Source organism: Haliotis rubra, unplaced genomic scaffold (genome assembly GCF_003918875.1).
Source record: "Haliotis rubra isolate DU_JTF1 unplaced genomic scaffold, ASM391887v1 Scf332, whole genome shotgun sequence".
NCBI lineage: Eukaryota > Metazoa > Mollusca > Gastropoda > Lepetellida > Haliotidae > Haliotis > Haliotis rubra.
The window spans coordinates 826,979-848,273 of NW_025767005.1; the positions used below are offsets into that span (position 1 = coordinate 826,979).

The 21,295-nt window shown below is 42.1% G+C and overlaps 1 protein-coding gene across 1 annotated transcript in view; it reads left to right on the forward strand.

Moving 5' to 3' along the window:
- The window catches only part of LOC124284258 (SID1 transmembrane family member 1-like), a 40,179-nt gene extending 18,884 nt beyond the window's left edge, over positions 1-21,295 (forward strand). The window contains exons 10-24 of the mRNA XM_046720326.1: positions 2,527-2,603; positions 3,525-3,647; positions 4,978-5,051; positions 5,633-5,699; positions 7,398-7,546; positions 9,492-9,540; positions 10,109-10,226; positions 10,935-11,071; positions 11,368-11,470; positions 13,008-13,081; positions 13,899-13,945; positions 16,651-16,756; positions 18,141-18,251; positions 19,530-19,643; positions 20,230-21,295. Of these exons, the coding sequence (XP_046576282.1) occupies positions 2,527-2,603; positions 3,525-3,647; positions 4,978-5,051; positions 5,633-5,699; positions 7,398-7,546; positions 9,492-9,540; positions 10,109-10,226; positions 10,935-11,071; positions 11,368-11,470; positions 13,008-13,081; positions 13,899-13,945; positions 16,651-16,756; positions 18,141-18,251; positions 19,530-19,643; positions 20,230-20,292 (1,412 nt within the window). The 3' untranslated portion in view covers positions 20,293-21,295. The remainder of the gene's footprint in view (positions 1-2,526; positions 2,604-3,524; positions 3,648-4,977; positions 5,052-5,632; positions 5,700-7,397; positions 7,547-9,491; positions 9,541-10,108; positions 10,227-10,934; positions 11,072-11,367; positions 11,471-13,007; positions 13,082-13,898; positions 13,946-16,650; positions 16,757-18,140; positions 18,252-19,529; positions 19,644-20,229) is intronic.

A 21,295-nucleotide genomic window follows, 5' to 3' on the forward strand; every position in this document is an offset into this window, starting at 1 on the left:
AATAATAATAAATTGCAATGAATAGTTGTGTCAAAATTAAATCTTCTTTTAATAATAATAATAATAAGGGCATTTGTAATGCGCTGAATTCCGCACCACGGAACTGGTCAGGGTTAGAAACTTGACATCTATAATAGGATGGTGTTAGGGTGTGGGGGGAATGGTTGATCATATCTTATACTGCAGTTATCTGATATTCATTCACATTACACATGGGACATTTTCTATCGGTCGGGGGGCAGTGGGGTAGCCTAGTGGTTAAAGCGTTAGCTTGTCAAGCCGAAGACCCAGGTTCGAAGCATGGGTACAATGTGTGAAGCCCCTTTCTGGTGTCCCCCGCCGTGATGTTGCTGGAATATTGCTAAAAGTGGCGTAAAACCAAACTCAGTCAGTCAGTCTATCAGTCATCTTTGCTTGCATCTGCCGTTCTTTCAGTTCCATAGCATCATTGAGCAAGTATTTTAGATTGGTTTTGATCCAAGTCCATGTGTGGGTGCCGATGTCATTTTCAAATTCTGTTTACCGTGTCAGTGTATTACAACTTGTCTGATTCTAGACCTCAATGATATTTCATATTTTGATATTTGTTGTGCTATTCTTCTCTGAATACACAATGACATTTAGAAAGTGGGCAAAAGTAACACATGTTATATTCAAATTACCCTTTCTTTGTAAAGTACAGATTCTAGTACTTTCGTTGGGTTAACTCCCATCCAGGATTCTAACCCACACCCTCAGAGTCAGGCACCTAATTGCCAGCACACAAAGTCAGCCACTTAACCCGCTCAGCCTCCTCAGCTCCCCAAAAATGGAAGTCGGACAACTGGTAGTCTAGACCACGGACTATGTGTACCCCTCTGATAAGTGTAAATTGCCACGGCTCCCACGACTGAAATCTATGAATACACAATACCATTTAGAAAGTGGTCAAATGTAAGATATGTTATATTTGGGATTATACTTTCTCAGTAAAGTACAGTACTGTAGGGTTGCACTAGTTATAATTGCCCATTTCCTTCTCCCTCACATTGTCAAATATTATCTGTCACCATTTTGTTTGGATAGTAGAGGCTGCTAGTATTTTAATGATAATAATGTGTCTATTTATGTAGCGCCAAACTCCACACTAGGTATGCTCATAGCGCTAACAATCAAGGCACAGCACATTATTACCCCAGATAACCCAATCTGCCTGTTACACACTAGAAGGTTATAGTCACATGACTTATCCCACCGGGTACCCATTGTCTGCTTGGTGAACAGAGGCAATTTTGAATAAACCCACTTGCCTAATGTGAGACCACATGTATCACATGTGCTTCGTTGTAGGGCAGGACTGTAGTCCTAGAAACTCTCGAGTCAAGCTGCCAAACACGGTCAACCATCCAAGAACTCACCGTGCCCAACGTTGCTTAACTTCACTTGATTTGTGGGAAGGTGGGGTAGCCTAGTAGTTAAGGCGTTCGCTCGTCATGCCGAACACCCGGGTTCGATTCCCCACATGGTACAATGTGTTAAGCCCATTTCTGGTGTTCTCCGCCGTGATATTGCTGGAATATTGCTTAAAGCGGCGTAAAACCAAATTCACTCACTCACTTGATATGTGACCTGAGTTCTATGCTAATATTTCCTTGGCAACACCGCAAATGGCGGGATATTTTGAACATTTAAATCTATGCACATGCCAGGTCTGTCACCACAACTGATGGCATCTTTTAACCGATATTGCTTGATGTTGCTGGGAATAATATGCTTCATGTATCCTCTCCTGTTCTTGGTGTTAGCATCTCTGGATATTCTGCCATCTTTTGGAAATGTTTGTGCATTAAGGTTTGGGATATGTTGATTGTTTGTTTAGGTCAAGTGTGTTAGTGTTTTGACTTTTCTTGCACTTATTTTCTTTTCGATGTTATTGATGTTTTATTTACTACCAACAAAATTGTATTTCTCTATTCCAGTCTCTTAACAATATTTTAAAGACATTACCCCCAAACTAATGTCATCGGAATGTTATTTCAAATTTTCTTCCAGCCAAGTTGTGCTTCCTTATTTCATTTTCTCAACTATACTTTTTGAAGGTTACCCCAATATGTGTCAATGGAAGTTCATTTATTTGTTTATTTACAAACCAAATTATGTTTCTTTATTTCAGTAATGCTTGTTACAGTTCAGCAAATCTCATATATTTGAAATATTTATCCATGTCGACAAATTTGTATTGTTTACTTCAACCGTACAACAATAAAAATTCTTAAGTACAATTTGAAATCAGTTCCAATGAATTATTGCAAGCAGTGGACACTCTCCTTTTTCAGGATGACAAAATGGAATGATACATGTCTTTGTGTTTCTTTAAAAGACAAGAGTTATCTCCCTTCTCATTTGTCAGGATCATCAGCAACAGAAAGTACATGCATGTTAATTTATTATCTGACTGAGTAGCCTGATTCACAAAGTAAATAATGTTTGAAACTGAATCATAGCTGTTTGTCGTAGTATTGATTGGTTTGAACGGATTGTTTACAGATATCGACAGCTCTCACTCCTTTGCTCAGAGCGGTGCCAGTTATGGGTCCATGAGTTCTAATATTGGTAAGAGTTGTGTGCCTTGGCTTCCCAGGATCCACTGCATCCCATATTTGGCCCAGTTATAGTTCTTGTTATGTTAAAACAGTACATGTGTTCATGGCTTTCTCCAAAGTGTTGTACATGAGTGTGGGCTCTATTCCTCACCGCGTCATTAGATTGACTCACAGCGATGTAAGTGGTGTCAAACATGTGCCACACGTCTGCTGACGTCTGCTGTCATCATGCTGTCAAAATGCCATCAACATGCCATCAACATATGAACATGCTTTCAAAATATCAACACATTATCATCACCGCTATCAACATGTTATCAACATGCTATCAAATGCCATGACTCCATGCCATAAACAAACAAATGAGACACTATCAATTACGTACAGGGTGTTTTGGTGGAGGGGAACACATTCGCCTGACACCCTCAAAGCACCTAACACCCTGACACCTTCACAGACACCCTGACACCTTCACACACACATAGACACCTTCACACACACCTAGGCACCCTGACACCTTCACACACACCTAGGCACCCTGACACCTTCACACACATATAGACACCTTCACACACACCTAGGCACCCTGACACCTTCACACACATAGACACCTTCACACACACCTAGGCACCCTGACACCTTCACACACACATAGACACCTTCACACACACCTAGGCACCTGACACCTTCACAAACACATAGACACACTTCACACACACCTAGGCACCCTGACACACACACCTAGGCACCCTGACACCTTCACACACACACACCTACACACACACACCTAGGCACCCTGACATTCACACACACACACAACAGCACACACACACACACACCTCTGACATTGTAGTGTATATTACACACACACCTAGGCACCCTGGACACTTCACACACAGTAGGCACCCTGACACCTTCACACACACCTAGGCACCCTGCCAGGCACCACCTCACCCAGGACATCAGGCAACACCCCCAGGACATCAGCGGGGCAATTCACTGGACGAGTCCGACCTTGACTTTCTCCACGATGCCAATGAAGAGAAGGACATCTTCAGGACAAAAGTAAGATGGCCTGTTTTGACTGAGCCAGGGGCTGCGTGCCTGTGTTCTGTCCTCAGATGGGTGTTGCATGATTGGGATAGTACTGATATCTAGGAGGGGGGCGCGGTGGGCAAACTGGCTAAAGCGCCAGGCTAGTGATCCAGCGAGCTTGAGGATGACAGGATCGAGCCCACCTGTGACCAGGTGTAAAAACCTTGGAGTCAACATTGTGTGCAGACTCTTTCAGTGTTGTCACAGCCCCTAGTGTACAGTACACAACCCTGTGCACTTAAAAGAACCCACGAATCCGTTGGTATTTGACCAGATGGTGGTCACATGTATACGTGCAAACACCTAGTTGCGGGCTACAGCAACGTGCAGTAAAACTTTGACAAAGGACTGTGACTATGTGTCCCAGTCCACCCTGCTGTGAATGTATACCTCCTAGGGATTAGGGAAGGGAATGCCTCAATAACTCAGTGCGCCTAGTGGCTGCAAGAGTTGTATGATCCCCAGGGAGTTGAGATTGACAATATGATGTGCCGATGCGATTGACATCCAGTGAACGAGTGAAAAACAAAGTGCCTTTGAGCAGCTGAGCTTAGCTGGATATCGGCCCTATACAAATGTTAGAATGTAATGTAATGTAATCTATGTCGGGACAAAGATCTCTATCTTACCTTCATGTAAAATACTTTAAATTCCTTGGTCAATGACACTTTGACAAGTTTCCTTGTCACTCCTCCCAGGAGGGTGACAACTGGAAAAGATATTACCTGCTGCCACCGTAACCGCCGAACTCTCCGCCGAGAAGCTGTATCACTAACAATCGTATAACGTCATGATGATATGACACATGCAGTGCACAGAGTTCGAAAACTGTTCGATTAGCTGTTTTTGACTTCTCTATGTACACATTTATTTTACCGACTTTCACTTCTTTATTTAAACTATTTTATACATTGAATCGTTTGCACACTCAACTTACACATAATTAACCATATTTATAGCAGTTTTAGGCTTGTCAGAATATTTTCACTGATTTTAAAAATCCAGTCGAAAGGCAGACGCCATTTTGTTTACATGTCATATAGTTGGTAGCGAGCTAATCGATCTTCAAAATAAAATAAAATGATGTGTTGTACATTTTACCGGCTCGGGTGACACTGCTACAAAGAGGCGTACATCAGGCCGTATTACCCTTGCTAGAAGTATACAACCTATAGTGTTTGTACTCAGATCCTTGGTTTTACATGGTAGGACACACTTCAGATGGTGGATGATTACTTGTGTGACTTAGTGTTCTACTGGACTGTTGCCTGTGTCAAACAACTCGCTGATTGTTTTCCAGACAGCCTTGTTTGTGTCAGACCTCGCAAGGAAGAGTCGCAAGAAGTTGTCCAAACTGTACAAGATTTATCACTGGTGAGTCCCTCTTGTAACATGGATGACAGGTAGCCATCTTGGATTTTGAAAACAGTTATGAGGGCTCGATTTAGTGCTTTGTTACTTGCACTGGTGCAACGCAATATTACAAAGTGCAACCTAGTTATGAGTCTTAACTTGCACAAGGTGCAAGTAAACTTTTGAGAAATAAATCAACAATAAATCTAACATTATAAGCATTAATATGTCTGCTCATTTTTCTTCTAAACTTTGAATAGCTATGGCAGTGAAATATTGCTATTCATATACACGTTTCAGCTATGACAGCTCTTGTAAACAGAGATCAGCTGTGTCTCTGTGTGGCTATGGTTTCATAGGTACTACATCACAGAAATATGTTTATGTCCACCGAAACCTCTGACGTTTTAGCACACTACGTTGCAACTGGAATTTGGCTGGCGCAACTAGGTTTTTATCTTAGGTTGCACCTGGTGCAAGTAGATTAACCTCTCTTAAAATTGAGCCCTGGTTATGAAATGTCTTCTCAGAGCTTTGTGTCAATCTCTCACTCCCCTACACTGCCATTGGTGCTTGCCTAAGTTTTTCTCTGCTGTTTCCAGGAATCTGTTCACAATTGCCATCTTCTATGGACTGCCAGTAGCTCAACTTGTCATCACCTACCAGAAGGTAAGAGTGGGCTACATGACCCCAAGGTTATCAGTCACGGCCATTTATTTATTAAAACCAGTAAATTTTCACATTCATAAACTCATGTTAGTCATGATGAAATTTACGTGTTCAAAACTTGAAACTGAAAATTCATTGGATTTATCATTAGGGCTGGGACGATACACTATGTCACGATACGATACGATACACATATCACAATGCATACACCTTGAAAGAATGACACAGTATTAAGATTTAAAATGATTTATTTTAAGGTATTTGTGTATAACAATAGCACTATTGTAATAAACAAACAAGTTACTCTATCATATTTGCGTTTTTTCTAAATAAGTACTTTAACATGTTTAAGACAATACTGTTTTGAAAAAAAGTTGTGTATCGTTTTGTATCGATACACCATTTGACAATATAATAGCTGTTTCAAACTAAATGTATCGTGATGTATCAATGCATCGGTCAATCCTCCCAGCCCATTTCATTTTGCCAGCACCATACTGGCAAATGAATCTGCCAACCTCGGCCTGGTGATTGGGGGAGTTCAATTATGGGGTGTTCAAGACTCAACAGCGTAGTATGCTACATGCAAACGAAGTCATATTTAGTCAGCAGTCATGAAAAATGGATTTTTGTGGATGTAAAATTGTCCTTGACACATTGTGAACTACATTCATGACAAACATGCTTATAACGGACATAGAGAATACTACACGAGGTCTCATTACATACGAATTATACGCAACTTGTGACCTTCCTATGCTATCTGACCGAGCTTTCGCTCACTGTATGTAGTGCAATATTTGCATGACGTGTCACTGTAATGACGTCACTGCCTAGCAATTGGTAACCGACGTCACTGTGCATGTCAGTTGTCATTGCCTTGTACAGCCTCCTACAGTAAACTACTCCGTAGCACCTCGTTTCTTGGTTTCCAGTTGCTTCATTCGGCTAACATCACTGGTGGAAACATTGCGTTTATGTTTTTTGATGGTTATAATGTCTCAGTTCGACTCACAATTAAACAGCGACACGGCAACGTTCGCAATGTTTACATTCCCCACAATGCATTTAAGTTGTAGAATGAATGAATTCATGTGTTTGTTATGAATGAAAAAATAGTTCCGTCAGAATGTGACCTAACTGAGAGGTCATCGGTTATCCAATCCAATCGTTAGAATCTCAGGTCAAGTCGTTACGACACAGGTCAACGCTATACGACACTCGTGTGTCGTACGAGATTAGTATGCAACTACCAATACGTTGACCACGTGGGTAATAATGATGAATATGATAGACAGCCTTGATAGACAGTCCTGACCATTTGCTATATATTTGAGTCAAAATGCATATAACGAACCACAGTCACAGCAATCTATTATAAGTAACCACTTAATGTTTATTGTAACTGTATTATAGTGAATTTATATATTATATAGTGTTTATATCTATTTTGTGATAAAAATTAAAATTACAATCTCTGAGGAAAGTAACATCTGTTGAGCAGTTATACTGACTGGATTCTTGCACTATATGAGTTATGAGTTGATGATGATGATGATGATGATGATGATAAAATCTTGAGGGACTTATGCTGGACATAAGAGGTCAGGCTGTGCCACTTGGTTTATTGCATGAAATTGAAAGTGTGATTGTTTGCTCATGATATCAGTCACTGGTTTACTCTGGATTTGTTGTCAGGTTCTAGTTGCAACTGGGAATGAAGATTTGTGCTACTACAACTTTGACTGCGCCCATCCCCTAGGTGTCCTCAGCTGCTTCAACAGCGTGTTCAGCAACATCGGCTACGTCCTCCTTGGGATACTCTTTATCCTGCTTGTCTGGCATCGGTAACATCAGTTGTTTTGTTCCCATAAGACCATTCACTCACTCTCGCAGTTTAGTTTTCAATGTGTGCACAGTATCTGCTTTAATAATAATTAAAATACCGGGTAATAATTGGGACAAGCTCTAAGCAAGATGGACATATTCCACCGGGTACCCATTCACTGCTGGGTGAATAGAGGCAATTTTGAACAAACTCACTTGTCTATGCTCAGACCACATGTGTGCTTTTCGTTGTGGGACAGGACTGAAGTCCAAGAAACTCTGTCAAGCTGCCAAACATGATCACCCATCCAAGGACTCTCCTAGGCCAATGTTGCCTTACTTCACCTGATTTGTGACCTGAGTTATTTGTACAAGACCACACACCACCACTAGGCAGTATTTGCCTGTGCGAGAAACTCACATTTCAGTTACTCCTTCACATCCATGCTGCAGTGGACAGGGCGTCTAGAACAGGTGTCAGACAAAAATACTGTAAACATACTGTACACACATTGCTGCTTTCACAAATAATAGCTCATTATTTATTTTTGTGACATGATTTGGGAAATCCATTACAGCGACAGTTAAGTACGATTCTTTATGCTACTATCAGTCGTCATTTTAAGATTCCCGTAGATTTCTGTCTTCAAACTTGATGTGTTATGGTAACAACTCAGAGGCGAGCCTGGGTAGAGTGAATGAATGAAAGGTTTATTCGCTGTGTATAAATTTTCGCTGTAAAATATTTTGTGCGAAAAGCTGGAAAATAAAACCTGCGCGATATATAATACATGTACAGTACTGTATGCATCACTGAAAAGGGTAAATGGTTTGATTAGCAACCAAGCAGATTCCATTAGGCACAAGATACCTGAGAAAGTTGAAACCTGTGAGGAGATCCCCAGGTGTTCACAAACAGGGATAGCTAGTCCTGCCCTGTCACCAGCATCTGCTAGCCACAAAATTCCCACTAAAATATATGGTTGTTGCTTACCACACAAGAATGGTACTTGTTGTTGCTCTGCCTGGTGCTCAGCATGATGAAATATAGCCGAGACTGGCCAGTTTTGATTGGACTGTATTTGAATGGGTATTCAAGTGAAACTGCAGGATGGTATCTCTGGGAGCCAGGACTATTGAACTGTCAGTCTAAGTAAACTTAGGCTCAGTATTATTCGTTACACTACTATACTGAGTCTAACAAACCCTTGTAGAAGATCGCGTCAGCTAACCTTTTGAATTGACCAATCAGAACACAGCTTACCAAATCGCCAAAGTTAAGATTTGCACATACCGTTTGAACCTTTACCTCGAAAACTTAAACGATTCTGAATGCTATTTTCCACACGATCGCTTCCGAGTGCTACACATGGAGGACGCAATTATTCTCAACAGTAAGTAAACAGTTGCTGAAAATAGTATTTTTTTCAATATTCCAGGATGTCATCTTGCAAAAATGTAAGGTAATAGTAACCATGTCATCAGAAAGCCCAAAGCGTATATAATACTGCAGGTCAAATATCTGTGCTTTATGCAGATTTTCGTTTTTTGAGAGATCAGTGTCAGCGACCGGCGAAGAGAAAACCCCCAAACCATTTTGTAATTCCCGCCAAAACCTAAATAGTAGCCGTTGTCTGATTGAATATCTCCGTTCGGCGTTTGATTGGATGGTTATAGGTCGCTCAAAGGTTAGCTGACGCAACCTTCTACTAGGGTTTGTTAGAATCAGTATAGCAGTGCAACGAATAATGCGGAGCCTAAGTTTACTTAGACTGACATTTCTTTGGGTCTTTCACACCTTTATAAATTTCACCAGCAGGTTTTTAGACTGATTAAGCTGTCACAAAACCAGACCAGCACATGTGGCCTAATACACGTATGCTATCATGGAAGTGATATAATTTAAATTCAAGGTTATGTTCCATCCTCTTCAGAGAGTAAGTCATCCATCTTGTTTTTTTTCAGAGATTCTTTACACAAAAAGCTGGTCAGAGAGCACGGAGATGTGGAGCAGGTATGAAGTACTGACAGACTGATACTTTGTTGTAGTGAGAAGTGGAATAATGATCAAGTTCTTTTTTGTCATTTTATGTTTATTTTATATTTGTGTAGGGGCTTTTCGTTTGAACATTCCTTGGGATATAAGATTTGGCTGATGGTGTAACAATTGTCCTTGTACAAATTTCACTCACTCACTTACTCATTGGCTGATGGTGTCACAATTGTCCTTGTACAAATTTCTCTCACTCACTTACTCATTGGCTGATGGTGGCACAATTGTCCTTGTACAAATTTCATGGCACCCACTCACTCACTTACTCACTCAATGGCTGATGGTGTCACAATTGTCCTTGCAAAAATTTCATGGCACCCACTCACTCACTCACTTATAACCTGATGGTGTCACAATTGTCCTTGTACAAATTTCATGGCACCCATTCACTCACTCACTCATTGGCTGATGGTGTCACAATTGTCCTTGTACAAATTTCATGGCACTCACTCACTCACCCACTCAGTCACTCACTCACTCACTCACTACTACTTTCACTCACTGAGTGTTTTGTTTGTTGCTGTTACAGAGGTTTGGCATCCCCCAACACTTTGGCCTGTTCTACGCAATGGGCGTTGCCCTGGTGATGGAGGGCGTGATGAGTGCCTGCTACCACGTGTGCCCCAACTACTCCAACTTCCAGTTTGGTGAGGATAGACCGGAGGGATAGTGACGGATGTGTGATCATGTCTGCCACAGCCATCTTGTGCCACTTTTAATGTGCCCTTTGAAATTTAAGCAGTCCAACAAGAAAAATAAAGTATTCTGTTAATTTGAAATCTGTTGCAGACATCGCTGTTTTGAGTTTAAGCAACATGAATTTGGGGTGTCAGTTGAACAGACACTGATTAGAATTCACACAAACCTGCAGAAATGTTTTGAAAAATGTCTCCTCACTGATGTGAAACTGTATTGAAAAAATCAAACTGAACTGACAAGAAAACTTAATACCACTCAATACCCTTGTGAATAGTACCATGTAAATGGCATGAAAACATGTTGATGGCATGAAAACATGTGAATGTTAGAAAACATGAATGGCATGAAAATATGTGAATGGCAAGAAAACATGTCAGTGGTTACGAAACCTGAGGTTTCACCTTTTACATGCCTTTTAACCATCTAAATTTTCGGTCAGTGAAGCACTCTGACCAGTGAAATATGCATAACTTCTTGGTTTCAGACAAGTCCCTCATGTACCTGTGAATGGCAAGAAATTATGTGAATGGTTAGAAAACCCTGCACTCTATGTCACCATTAACATGTTTTTTAATCCAGCATTTCAGTCAGCAAAGAAATCATGTGAATGGTTAGCGAAGCTCTCTGACCTGTGAAATATGACTTGATGGTTCCAGACACTTCCTTCATGTACATCATAGCGTGTTTGTGTATGCTGAAGATCTACCAGTCTCGGCATCCCGACATCAATGCCAAGGCATACCAGGCCTACCTCTGTATGGCGCTGGTCATCTTCATGGCCGTCATCGGAGTGGTAAGATTCCTTATTATTTACCATTGTTCTTCCATCCCTATCCGTGATGATCCGTGTTAGAATTGATACTTTAGCAATCCATGCTTGTTGTCGGTATGAGTTACACTTAAGGTTCACTCCACTCATGTAATGAAACACTTGTAAAAGTATAGCATTTTTTGTAAAAATCGATGAAAGTCAAAAAATAAATTAAGATGTTCCATATCAGGTATAAGGTAATCAAAGACGATGCCATTTTGCCAGGTTATATTCAAGTGGAATGTTCAGGTATATGCAGTTGGTGGTTTTACTCTCAGGTTTATGCCACTGGCCTGTTTTGGATCATCTACGCCATCGTCCATATGTTTGTCAGTCTACTTCTCAGTGCACAGATCTACTACATGGGCAGGTGGCAGATCGGTGAGTAGGCCAGGCTGGGGGTTTCCTTTGTTAAACAGGATCTGAACTTGTCACGTGTGATCTGACCTCATCATATTATCTGACCTCATCACGCATGATCTGACCTCGTCCCACATGATTTGACCTTGTCACATGATCTGACCTCTCACATGATCTGACCTCATCACATGATCTGACCTCATCACACAGGATCTGACCATGTCACATGATCTGACCTCATCCCATGATCTGACCTCATCACACAGGATCTGACCTTGTCCCATGATCTGACCTCATCACATGATCTGACCTCGTCACACATGATCTGACCTCGTCACACATGATCTTACCTTGTCACATGATCTGACCTCATCACACAGGATCTGACCTCATCACATATTATCTGACCTCATCATATGATCTGACCTCGTCACACATGATCTGACCATGTCACAGGATCTGACCTCATCACATATTATCTGACCTCATATGATATGACCTCGTCACACATGATCTGACCTTGTCACATGATCTGACCTCATAACACATGATCTGACCATGTCACATGATCTGACCTCATTGCATGATCTAACCTCATCACACATGATCTGACATTGCACATGATCTGACCTCATCACATGATCTGACCTCATCACACAGGATTTGACCTCATCACACAGGATCTGACATTGCACATGATCTGACCTCATCACATGATCTGACCTCATCACATGATCTGAACTCATCACATGATCTGACCTCATTGCACATGATCTGACCTCATCACATGATCTGACCTCGTCACACAATTATTTTCAGTTTTTCTCACTGAGCATTATAACAGTTATTCCACTGTTTAGTAGTCTTATGACCCGTGAAGATCCGGGGTAGAATAGGTCTTCAGCAACCCCTGCTTGCCACAAAAGGCAACTATGCTTGTCGTAAGAGGCGACTAACTGGATCGGGTGCTCAGGCTCGCTGACTTGGTTGACACGTCATCAGTTCCCAATTGAGCAGATCGATGCAAATGCTATTGATCACTGGACTGTCTGGTCCAGACTCGATTCTTTACAGACTGCCGCCATATAGCTGGAATATTGCTGAGTGCGGCATAAAACTAAACTCACTCACTCACTCAGTAGTCTTGTGGTTAAAGAGTTCACTCGCCAGGACGAAGATCCGGGTTTGAATTTCATATGGGTGCAATCTGTGAAGCCCATTTCTGGTGTCTACCTCCGTGATATTGCTGGAATATTGCTGAAAGGGGCCTAAAACCCAACTCACTCACTCCACTGTTTACATTGTTGCAAATATTTGAAAGTGACGTCCTCCATGGTTCATGACATCACAGGTTTATGTGACAACTTTCCTGAGTTGATTTCTCTATCTCAAATACAGAAGCTAATATTTGTTATACCCACAACGGAGATTAACAAAATTGTCTGTCCCTTCCAAATTAATCCGCTTGAGACAAATGTTCTGTAACTCCGCAAAGAGTTATTATCAGTTTTCTGAAGACGTTGTTATAGGTAATCATGTAAAATTTAACTGATTTCAGATCGGTACATATTCAAGCGGCTGTGGTACGTGTTCGTGACTGACTGCTTGAAATGTGCCCGGCCGACGTACAGGGTGAGTATCCACTGACAATCTAGTTCACCAGTACACCCTGCCGTGATGTTGCTGGAATATTACTAACGGCGGTGTAAAAAACCAAACTCAGTCAGTCAGTTACCTACAGTTACATCGGAACGTGGACAGTTAACACTGCTAATCTGAATGTGAAACACGTAGTTAAATATACAGGCAAGATGGATCTACACATTAAAGTTTCAGGAAGTATGGGAGCCAAGAGATTCATGGTGACACATCACATTCTTTTAAAACTGTAATTTTCAATATATTTAGCTCTATGTTTCTAAGCAAACAACTTTATATTGAAGCTTTGACCAAAAATATAAGCCACTGGTAATAAAATTCATTGGGTGCACCCCTTCAAGAATATAAGGAGGTCAGTTCCAAAGAATTGCCATTACTTAAAAGGAAACATTTGTATTCACCTTTGTAAGCAGCTGCAATAGAAGATAATGGCTGTATTTCTATCTGTGATGTAAACTGCTGTCTCTCTTACAGACTGACCCGTGATGATCCGGGTTAGAATTGATCTTCAGTAATCCATGCTTGTTGTAAAAGGCAACTAACAGGATCGGGTGGTCAGGTTCACTGACGTAGTTGGCACGTGTCATCGTATCCCAATTGCGTACATCTATGCTCATGCTGTTTATCACTGGATTGTCTGGTCCAGACTCGATTATTTACAGACCGCAGCCATATGGCTGGAATATTGCTGAGGGCGGCGTAAAACTAGACTCACTCAATCACTCTTACAGACTTCTAAATGACTTTTACCGAAAAGCTTCGTGACGTGGAATTTGTTTCTTCCTTCCAGGACCGTTTCTTCCTCCTGCTGGTTGGCAACGCAATCAACTGGGCATTGTAAGTTTTGGTGATTATTTAAATGTTGTGGGGAAAGAGGCAGTTCTTATTCCCCATTAATTAAATGAATGAAAAGTCAAAATGATGATTTGGGACACAGGGCTCCAGATAAGGGCCGTATCGGCGTATGTACGGATAAAAAATATGCACGATACGGTAGGAAATAATTTAGAAAACGTAGCAGATACGCACCACTACAATGGTGTACGGTCTTAGAATCATTTACAGATGTATTTATCTGAAAAAGTACTGTTTTATTGTTTATTGACCTGTTTACACAAGATTAGCAATGTTGTGGTGCGTATATGAAACGAAACACAAGGTTACTGATCCGCCATTAAATTCCATTCCGTACTCTGAATGTACTCTTATGTTTTTCCAGTACTCCTGCTTTGAAAAAATAAGGAGTATGTACTCCTGATGTTGAAAAATTATCTGGAGCCCTGGGGACATTTAACACGGCAAATCTGAAACCATAATAGGCTAATACCCAAGGGAAAATCCCACACTAACTAAATGTTAACAGAGTTACTTTCTTCCCTATGGAAATAATATCTCCTGACTAGAGTTCCATGGAAGACAGCAGTGGGGTAGCCTAGTGATCAAAGTGTTTGCTCGTCACGCTGAACATCCGGGTTCGATTCCCCACATGGGCGGGGATGGTGGGGTAGCCTAGTGGTCAAAGTGTTTGCTCGTCACGCTGAAGATCTGGGTTCGATTCCCCACATAGGCGGGGGTGGTGGGGTAGCCTAGTGGTCAAAGTGTTTGCTCGTCACGCTGAAGATCCGGGTTCGATTCCCCACATGGGCGGGGTGGTGGGTAGCCTAGTGGTCAAAGTGTTTGCTCGCCACGCTGAACATCCGGTTCGATTCCCCACATGGGCGGGTGGTGGGGTAGCCTAGTGGTCAAAGTGTTTGCTCGCCACGCTGAAGATCTGGGTTCGATTCCCCACATGGGCGGGGCGGTCGGGTAGCCTATTGGTTATAGCGCTCGGTCGTCACACCGAAGACCCGGGTTTGATTCCTCACATGGGCGGGGGTGGTGGGGTAGCCTAGTGGTCAAAGTGTTTGCTCGTCATGCTGAAGATCTGGGTTCGATTCCCCACATGGGCGGGGCCGTGGGGTAGCCTATTGGTTATAGCGTTCGGTCGTCACGCCAAAGACCCGGGTTCGATTCCCCACATGGGTACAATGTGTGAAGCCCATTTCTGGTGTCCCTCGCCGTGATATAGCTGGAATATAGTTAAAAGTGGCGTAAAACTTAACTCACTCACTCCCCGCATGGACACAATGTGTGAAGCTCAATTCTGATGTTCCCTGCCTTGATATTGCTGGAACATTGTTAAAAGAGGCATAAAACCATACTCACTCACTCCATGGACGACTTTGTCCCTCGGTAATAACATGTGTTACGACAAATGTTGAGCTATTCAATGCATTTTTTCAGCCACTGACCATTAAAAGCATGAGATTTACTAATCCACGTTCTGGTGTATTTGGGTGAGCTGACCCAATAAAAACACAAGTACAGCTGTTTCCTTCTGTTCATGAAGACAAGGGGCGGTGGGGTAGCCTAGTGGTTCAAGCGTTGGCTTGTCACACCGAAAACCCAGGTTCGAATCCCCACATGGGTACAATGGGGGAAGCCCATTTCTGGTGTTCCCCACCGTGATGTTGCTGGAATATTGCTAAAAGCGGCGTAAAACCAAACTCAGTCAGTCAGTCAGTGTAGACAAATGTCCATTCTAGTCAATTTAGACAGTTTTGTCATCTTTGAACTAAAGGTCAAGAGTTGGATCATTTCAAGGATTAAGATACGGTGGAAGCCGTCTAAACTTTTCCCTTTTCAACCTGAGAATGATCTTCCGAGTGCCGTAAAATACGACGGAACAACGTGTTGATAGTCATCATATTCTTGATTCATCAATAAAGATAACATCCGGTACAGCACGGAAAAACAAACCAGTCTCATCGCAGTTAAAAACATCTTCTCTGGGCGCATATCCATCAATCAAAGTCGCGAGGCGGGAGCTTAATGCCGATGGTAATCCACAGTGTTGTTAATACACGTTCAGCCAATCAGCCACAGAGCCGGGATACCGGATGCCGGTTTAGAGAGCATTAATTACTGTACAAACAGTCATTTGGCGGTCTTTGTTGTGCCGTGTACAGAATAGACTGACTCCGGATAAGAAGGCGTAAATGATCATAAATTAACTAGCTTCTGCCGGGACGAAATCCTAGTGCCGATATTGAGAGCATGCCAGATTGGAGGGCTGCCGGTTTAGAGGGCTTTTACTGTATCAGAGATATTGCATTTTTATGTGTGACCTCACAGTTAAACATACAAGGACACATTGATGCACAATGGTTGAACACGCAGACATTTAGATCAACACGTGGTTATACACAAAAATGGGTACACAAATAGTTGAACTTGCGATAACAAGTCACTCTTCAACCTTTATAACCTGTGTCATTCACACTTCAATATTTGGAACTGTGGAAGACTTAAAGGGTGGTGTGGTAGCCTAGTGGTTAACGCGTTTGCTTGTCACGCTGAAGATTCAGGTTCGATTCCCCACATGGGTACAATGAGTGAAGCCCATTTCTGGTGTCCCCCGCCGTGATATTGCTGTAATAATTTTAAAGCGATGTAATACAATACTCACTCACTGACACTGGAAGACTTGATCTTTGTTTCAGTGCAATCTACGGAGCTATCCAGCAGCCGGCCGACTTCGCCAGCTACCTTCTCGCCATCTTCATAGGCAACCTCCTCCTGTACTGCCTCTTCTACATCCTCATGAAGGTAGGATCACTTCTGTCGTCTAGGGACTCATGGGGTAGTCTAGTGGTTAAAGCGTTCGCTCGTCACGACAAAGACCCAGGGTCAATTTCCCACCAGGGTACAATGTGTGAAACCCATTCTGGTGTCCCCCGCCGTGATATTGCTGGAATATTGCTAAAAGCGGCGTAAAACTAAACTAACTCACTGACCTTGTTGCCTAGATGAATGTAAAAAGAATTTCCCTGTTGTTATGCTTCCTCGTGCTTTGCATTATGGGATAAAACTCAGTCAGAATATTGTGTCGGATCAATGCATCTATGTTGAACTGAACCATGGTATCTCAGGGAGCGAACAGAATCGGAAACTATCACCTCAGTACTCCTGTGGATAAATTGTCTGCCTGAGTCAGGAAGGTCTGTCACTTGATCTTCAGAGGTGAGTAGAAATTGGGTTTAACGTCGTGCTTGAGAATATTTCACTCATATGACGACGTGCATGCATGTGTATGTATATGCGGCTGCTTGTACTAGCCCAGACTGAAGCTGGTTTTATAATGCTAGCCCACTGAGATACCATGCCGCAGTGAAACATGAATACCCCATTCAGACACATTATACTGACTCCGAGCTGACCAGTCCTTGTTGTACCCATTAATGCCGAGCGCCAGGCAGGGACCAACAAGTACCATATTTTAACGTCTTTTGGTATGACGCGGTCGGGGATTGAACCCGCGACCTTCCGCTCTCCGGGTGGACGCTCTAACCACTACACCACGGAGGCGGTCCCTTGATCTTCAGAAGATCTGTAACATGGTATCTCACTGAGCTAAAACCAAAAACTTGTAGAATCAAACTCATTGAGATCTGCATGCTCACCACTATATATTGCTATTATCCTGAACACGACCTTGAAGCCCATTAGCCATGTTTCATGTATCACATAGTTTGTTCAAGCATTGTAAGACTGTGATAAATACAGTAAACATTTTTTGTAATATCTGAGAGAGTGAGTATAGTTTTAGCAATATTCATAGGCCGATCCAGAGGGGGATGCAGGGGTGCGCATCCCCCTTTTATCCTGAAAGTTTATTAAATGTCCATTGAAACTCTGTGAAAATGAAGTGTGCACCACCCCTACCCCCACCCCCACCCCAGCCTTTCTCAAAACGCTGTATCTGCCCCTGATATCACTGCAAGGGACACCAGAAATGGGCTTCACATATTGTACCCACGTTTGAAACTTGTAATATTTGTTGTTTTCGATATGTAAACATACTAGTATTCAAAGTTATCTGTTTATCATTTCATTGATTCTCAAACGAATCAAAGTAATACACAAAAGTAATTGTACCATCTTCAGAGGAAGACAGTGTCTAAGTGAATGGCTTGATTCTGTGTTTGTTCAGCTTCTGAGTGGAGAGAAGATCAAGTGGGTGGCCATCTTCATAATCCTGCTGTCCATGGTGACGTGGGGGTCAGCGTTCTTCTTCTTCTTCTCCCACCTCACATCCTGGCATGTAAGTATGTTCTAACTTAGCCTGCAGGGATGTGGCTTACAATGTGTCCCCATCACCAGATTCTGCGTTGTCTTAAGCTCACTATTGCTTGTCATTCAGGCCCCGATTTCTCTAAACAAACTAAAGTCTGAGTTTTGACTTAAGTTAGACTTTTTAACTCAAATTTGAGAAAACACAGCAAAGTGCATTTCCCAGAATGGACTGAATCGATATTAAACTCAAACATAGTAAACAGTTTGAGTTTGGTGGATAGATTACATAAGTTGTTTTCCCTTTTTTAATTTAAAAATGCAGTTGAATCACAAATTCAGCTGTTTCAACTTGTCAAACTCAGTTTGTTACGAGAAATCAGGGCCTGTTGGGTTCTAATGTTAGTATAGGCCTCAAGTCGCTCTGTGAGGACTTGGCTCAGAATAGATTTTGTGGGGTTCTGCAGTTTGTGTAGGTCCACAGCTCTCTATTGCTTGTCACCCTGTTGGTTCCTGAAGTTAGTATAGGCCTCAAGTACTCTGTTGCAAGTCGCTCTGTGAGGACTTGGCTCAGAATAGATTTTGTTGGGTTCTGCAGTTTGTGTCGGTCCACAGCTCTCTATTGCTGGGCACCCTTTGAGGTTAGAGTAGGTTCCCAGCAATACATTGCTGGTTACTGTGTGGGGTCCAATATCTGGTGATGCCAGGTTATAATTGGTCAACTGCATCCTGTGCTGATAAGAAGAATCAACTCAATGAATCAGGCGGACATGCTGAAACAGTTGAATAGGTGTCATTTAGGAAACAAACATCATGTGTTGGCCAATTTGCAGATGTTATTGAGTATTTGAAGCATGGGAATTCATTTGGAACCGATGACATTAGCCTAAGGTTTCAAATGAAATATTCCTGTGTTTCAAATTCTCAATAACACCCGGAAATTGGCCAACACATGATGTTTATCGACATTGTCAACACAAAAAGTAAACCAAAAGGTGAGCACACGTTTTTGTGTCTGCACTCACCGATATGGAGTGCAGGTACAGCAGAGAAATGTCATCAGCCGGCCGTTTCGGCTGGTTAACATGGTAGCATCTGGAACTGCTCACCTGTAACGTCATCATAATTCCAATATTGTTACATAGACTTTGAAGATCACTTTGAGGAACTCTGTGTGGGTCCAGACTTGGTAGAGACAGATATGTAGCTTGAATATTGCTGAGTGCCGCTTTAGACAACAAACAAGTAATCTTATATCAGTAGTTATCTTTCTGCATTATATTATAGATCATGTTTCTATGATTTTCAGAAAACACCGGCAGGTTCGAGAGAGGGTAACCGTCCCTGCATCCTGCTGGAGTTCTACGACGCCCATGATGTCTGGCACTTCATGTCCGCTGTCAGCCTCTTTCTTTCATTCCTGGTGAGTGATGCAGATAATATCCACCGTATTTACAAGGATCTACAAGATTTTACCATTGCAGATATACCCTTGCATAGAGAAGGTCATTTTTGATATCCAACCTGTGGGGAGTTTAGTCTTTTTTGATATCCCACCTGTGGGGAGTTTAGTCATATTTGATTTCCCACCTGTGGGGATTTGTTTTTTTTATTTTATTTCTCAATTGGGGGAATTTTGATTTTATTTGACTTCCACCTGTGGGGATAGGGGCCTATTTTACTTCCCGTCTGTGGGGAGTTTGGTCTTGCGTAAATTCCCACCTCACTCACTTCATAAAAAATGTATGGCACTAGCCAGTCATCAAATAGAAGTGTTCCATCATCATCATCATCATCATCATCATCATCATCATCATCATCATCGTCGTCGTCATTATCATCATCATCATCATCATCGTCGTCATCATCATCATCATCATCATCATCATCATCATCATCATCATCATCGTCGTCGTCGTCATCATCATCGTCATTGTCATCATCATTATTGTTGTCATTGTCGTCTAGCCTAGAGGGCTCTTCAGTAAAGCACTGTCCTTGTTTTTCAGATCCTGATGCTGCTGGACGATGACCTGTCCTTGAAGAGAAGAGACAGAATCCCAGTTTTTTAACAAGAAGTAATCACAGAGTTATCTACCCATGGATCTTTCATCAAGTATAGTGTTGTCAACCTGATGTCAACTAGTTTTCTTCTTTGTCAAATGCCCTTAAAACATCGCAGTGCCATTCATGTGTTCATATTTTGGATAATTTCTGACATTTTCACAAGCAGTGTTTCAATCTACACAAGCATTCAGATCAAGCCTTATGTCCTGTGTCTTCTGTCTCAAAATTTGGCTGCTGCCTTCCATAGTTCATCTTGCTGGGTCGTCTATATCTCCAGAACTAGCATTTCAGTAAGCCTACACTAGCCCATGGATCCATTCATGTGGTTCTTCAAGTTTCAAATTACCTGCCCTTGATTTTTATTGTCACTTAAGATTTTACCAACCAATCAAACGTTGGCATAAGGGTAAGGGAGGTAACTCTTATTACCTTGAAGTCAGAGCCAGGTTTTCATGGCATGAACACATCCTTTGCGTCAAAAAGATTTTTCAGAAGTTTTTGGCATGTCATCTAGTCTTTTGTCTGTTTTCGTAAACATAATCCTTATCAGTACGATTGGTCACCATGTTGATGTCGTCAACCCAACATTGATGCTGGTTTGTAACTTACTTCTGTTTGGTACTTTAAAGCCAGTAGGCAGTAGTGTAGCCAATCAAATTGGCAAATGGAAATCAAGGGCGGGGTAATATGAGACTGCGAGAACCACGTGAATGAATCCAGGGCTTAGTACAGGTGTACCGAAATGCGAGTCCAAGAGATATAGAGATATGCTAGGGTGAGATTTAGTAACATCTCGTTGGAGATACCACTACACTGATATCACTTGACAATGCTTTCTTGACCATTGTGATCATTGTTGCCATGGCTACCATGCAGTCACATGACATCACCAACCTCAGGTTCCTGTTTATTCTGACCGCCTCCGTGGTGTAGTGGTTAGAGCGTCCGCCCGGAGAGCGGAAGGTCGCGGGTTCGATCCCCGACCGCGTCATACCAAAAGACTCTTAA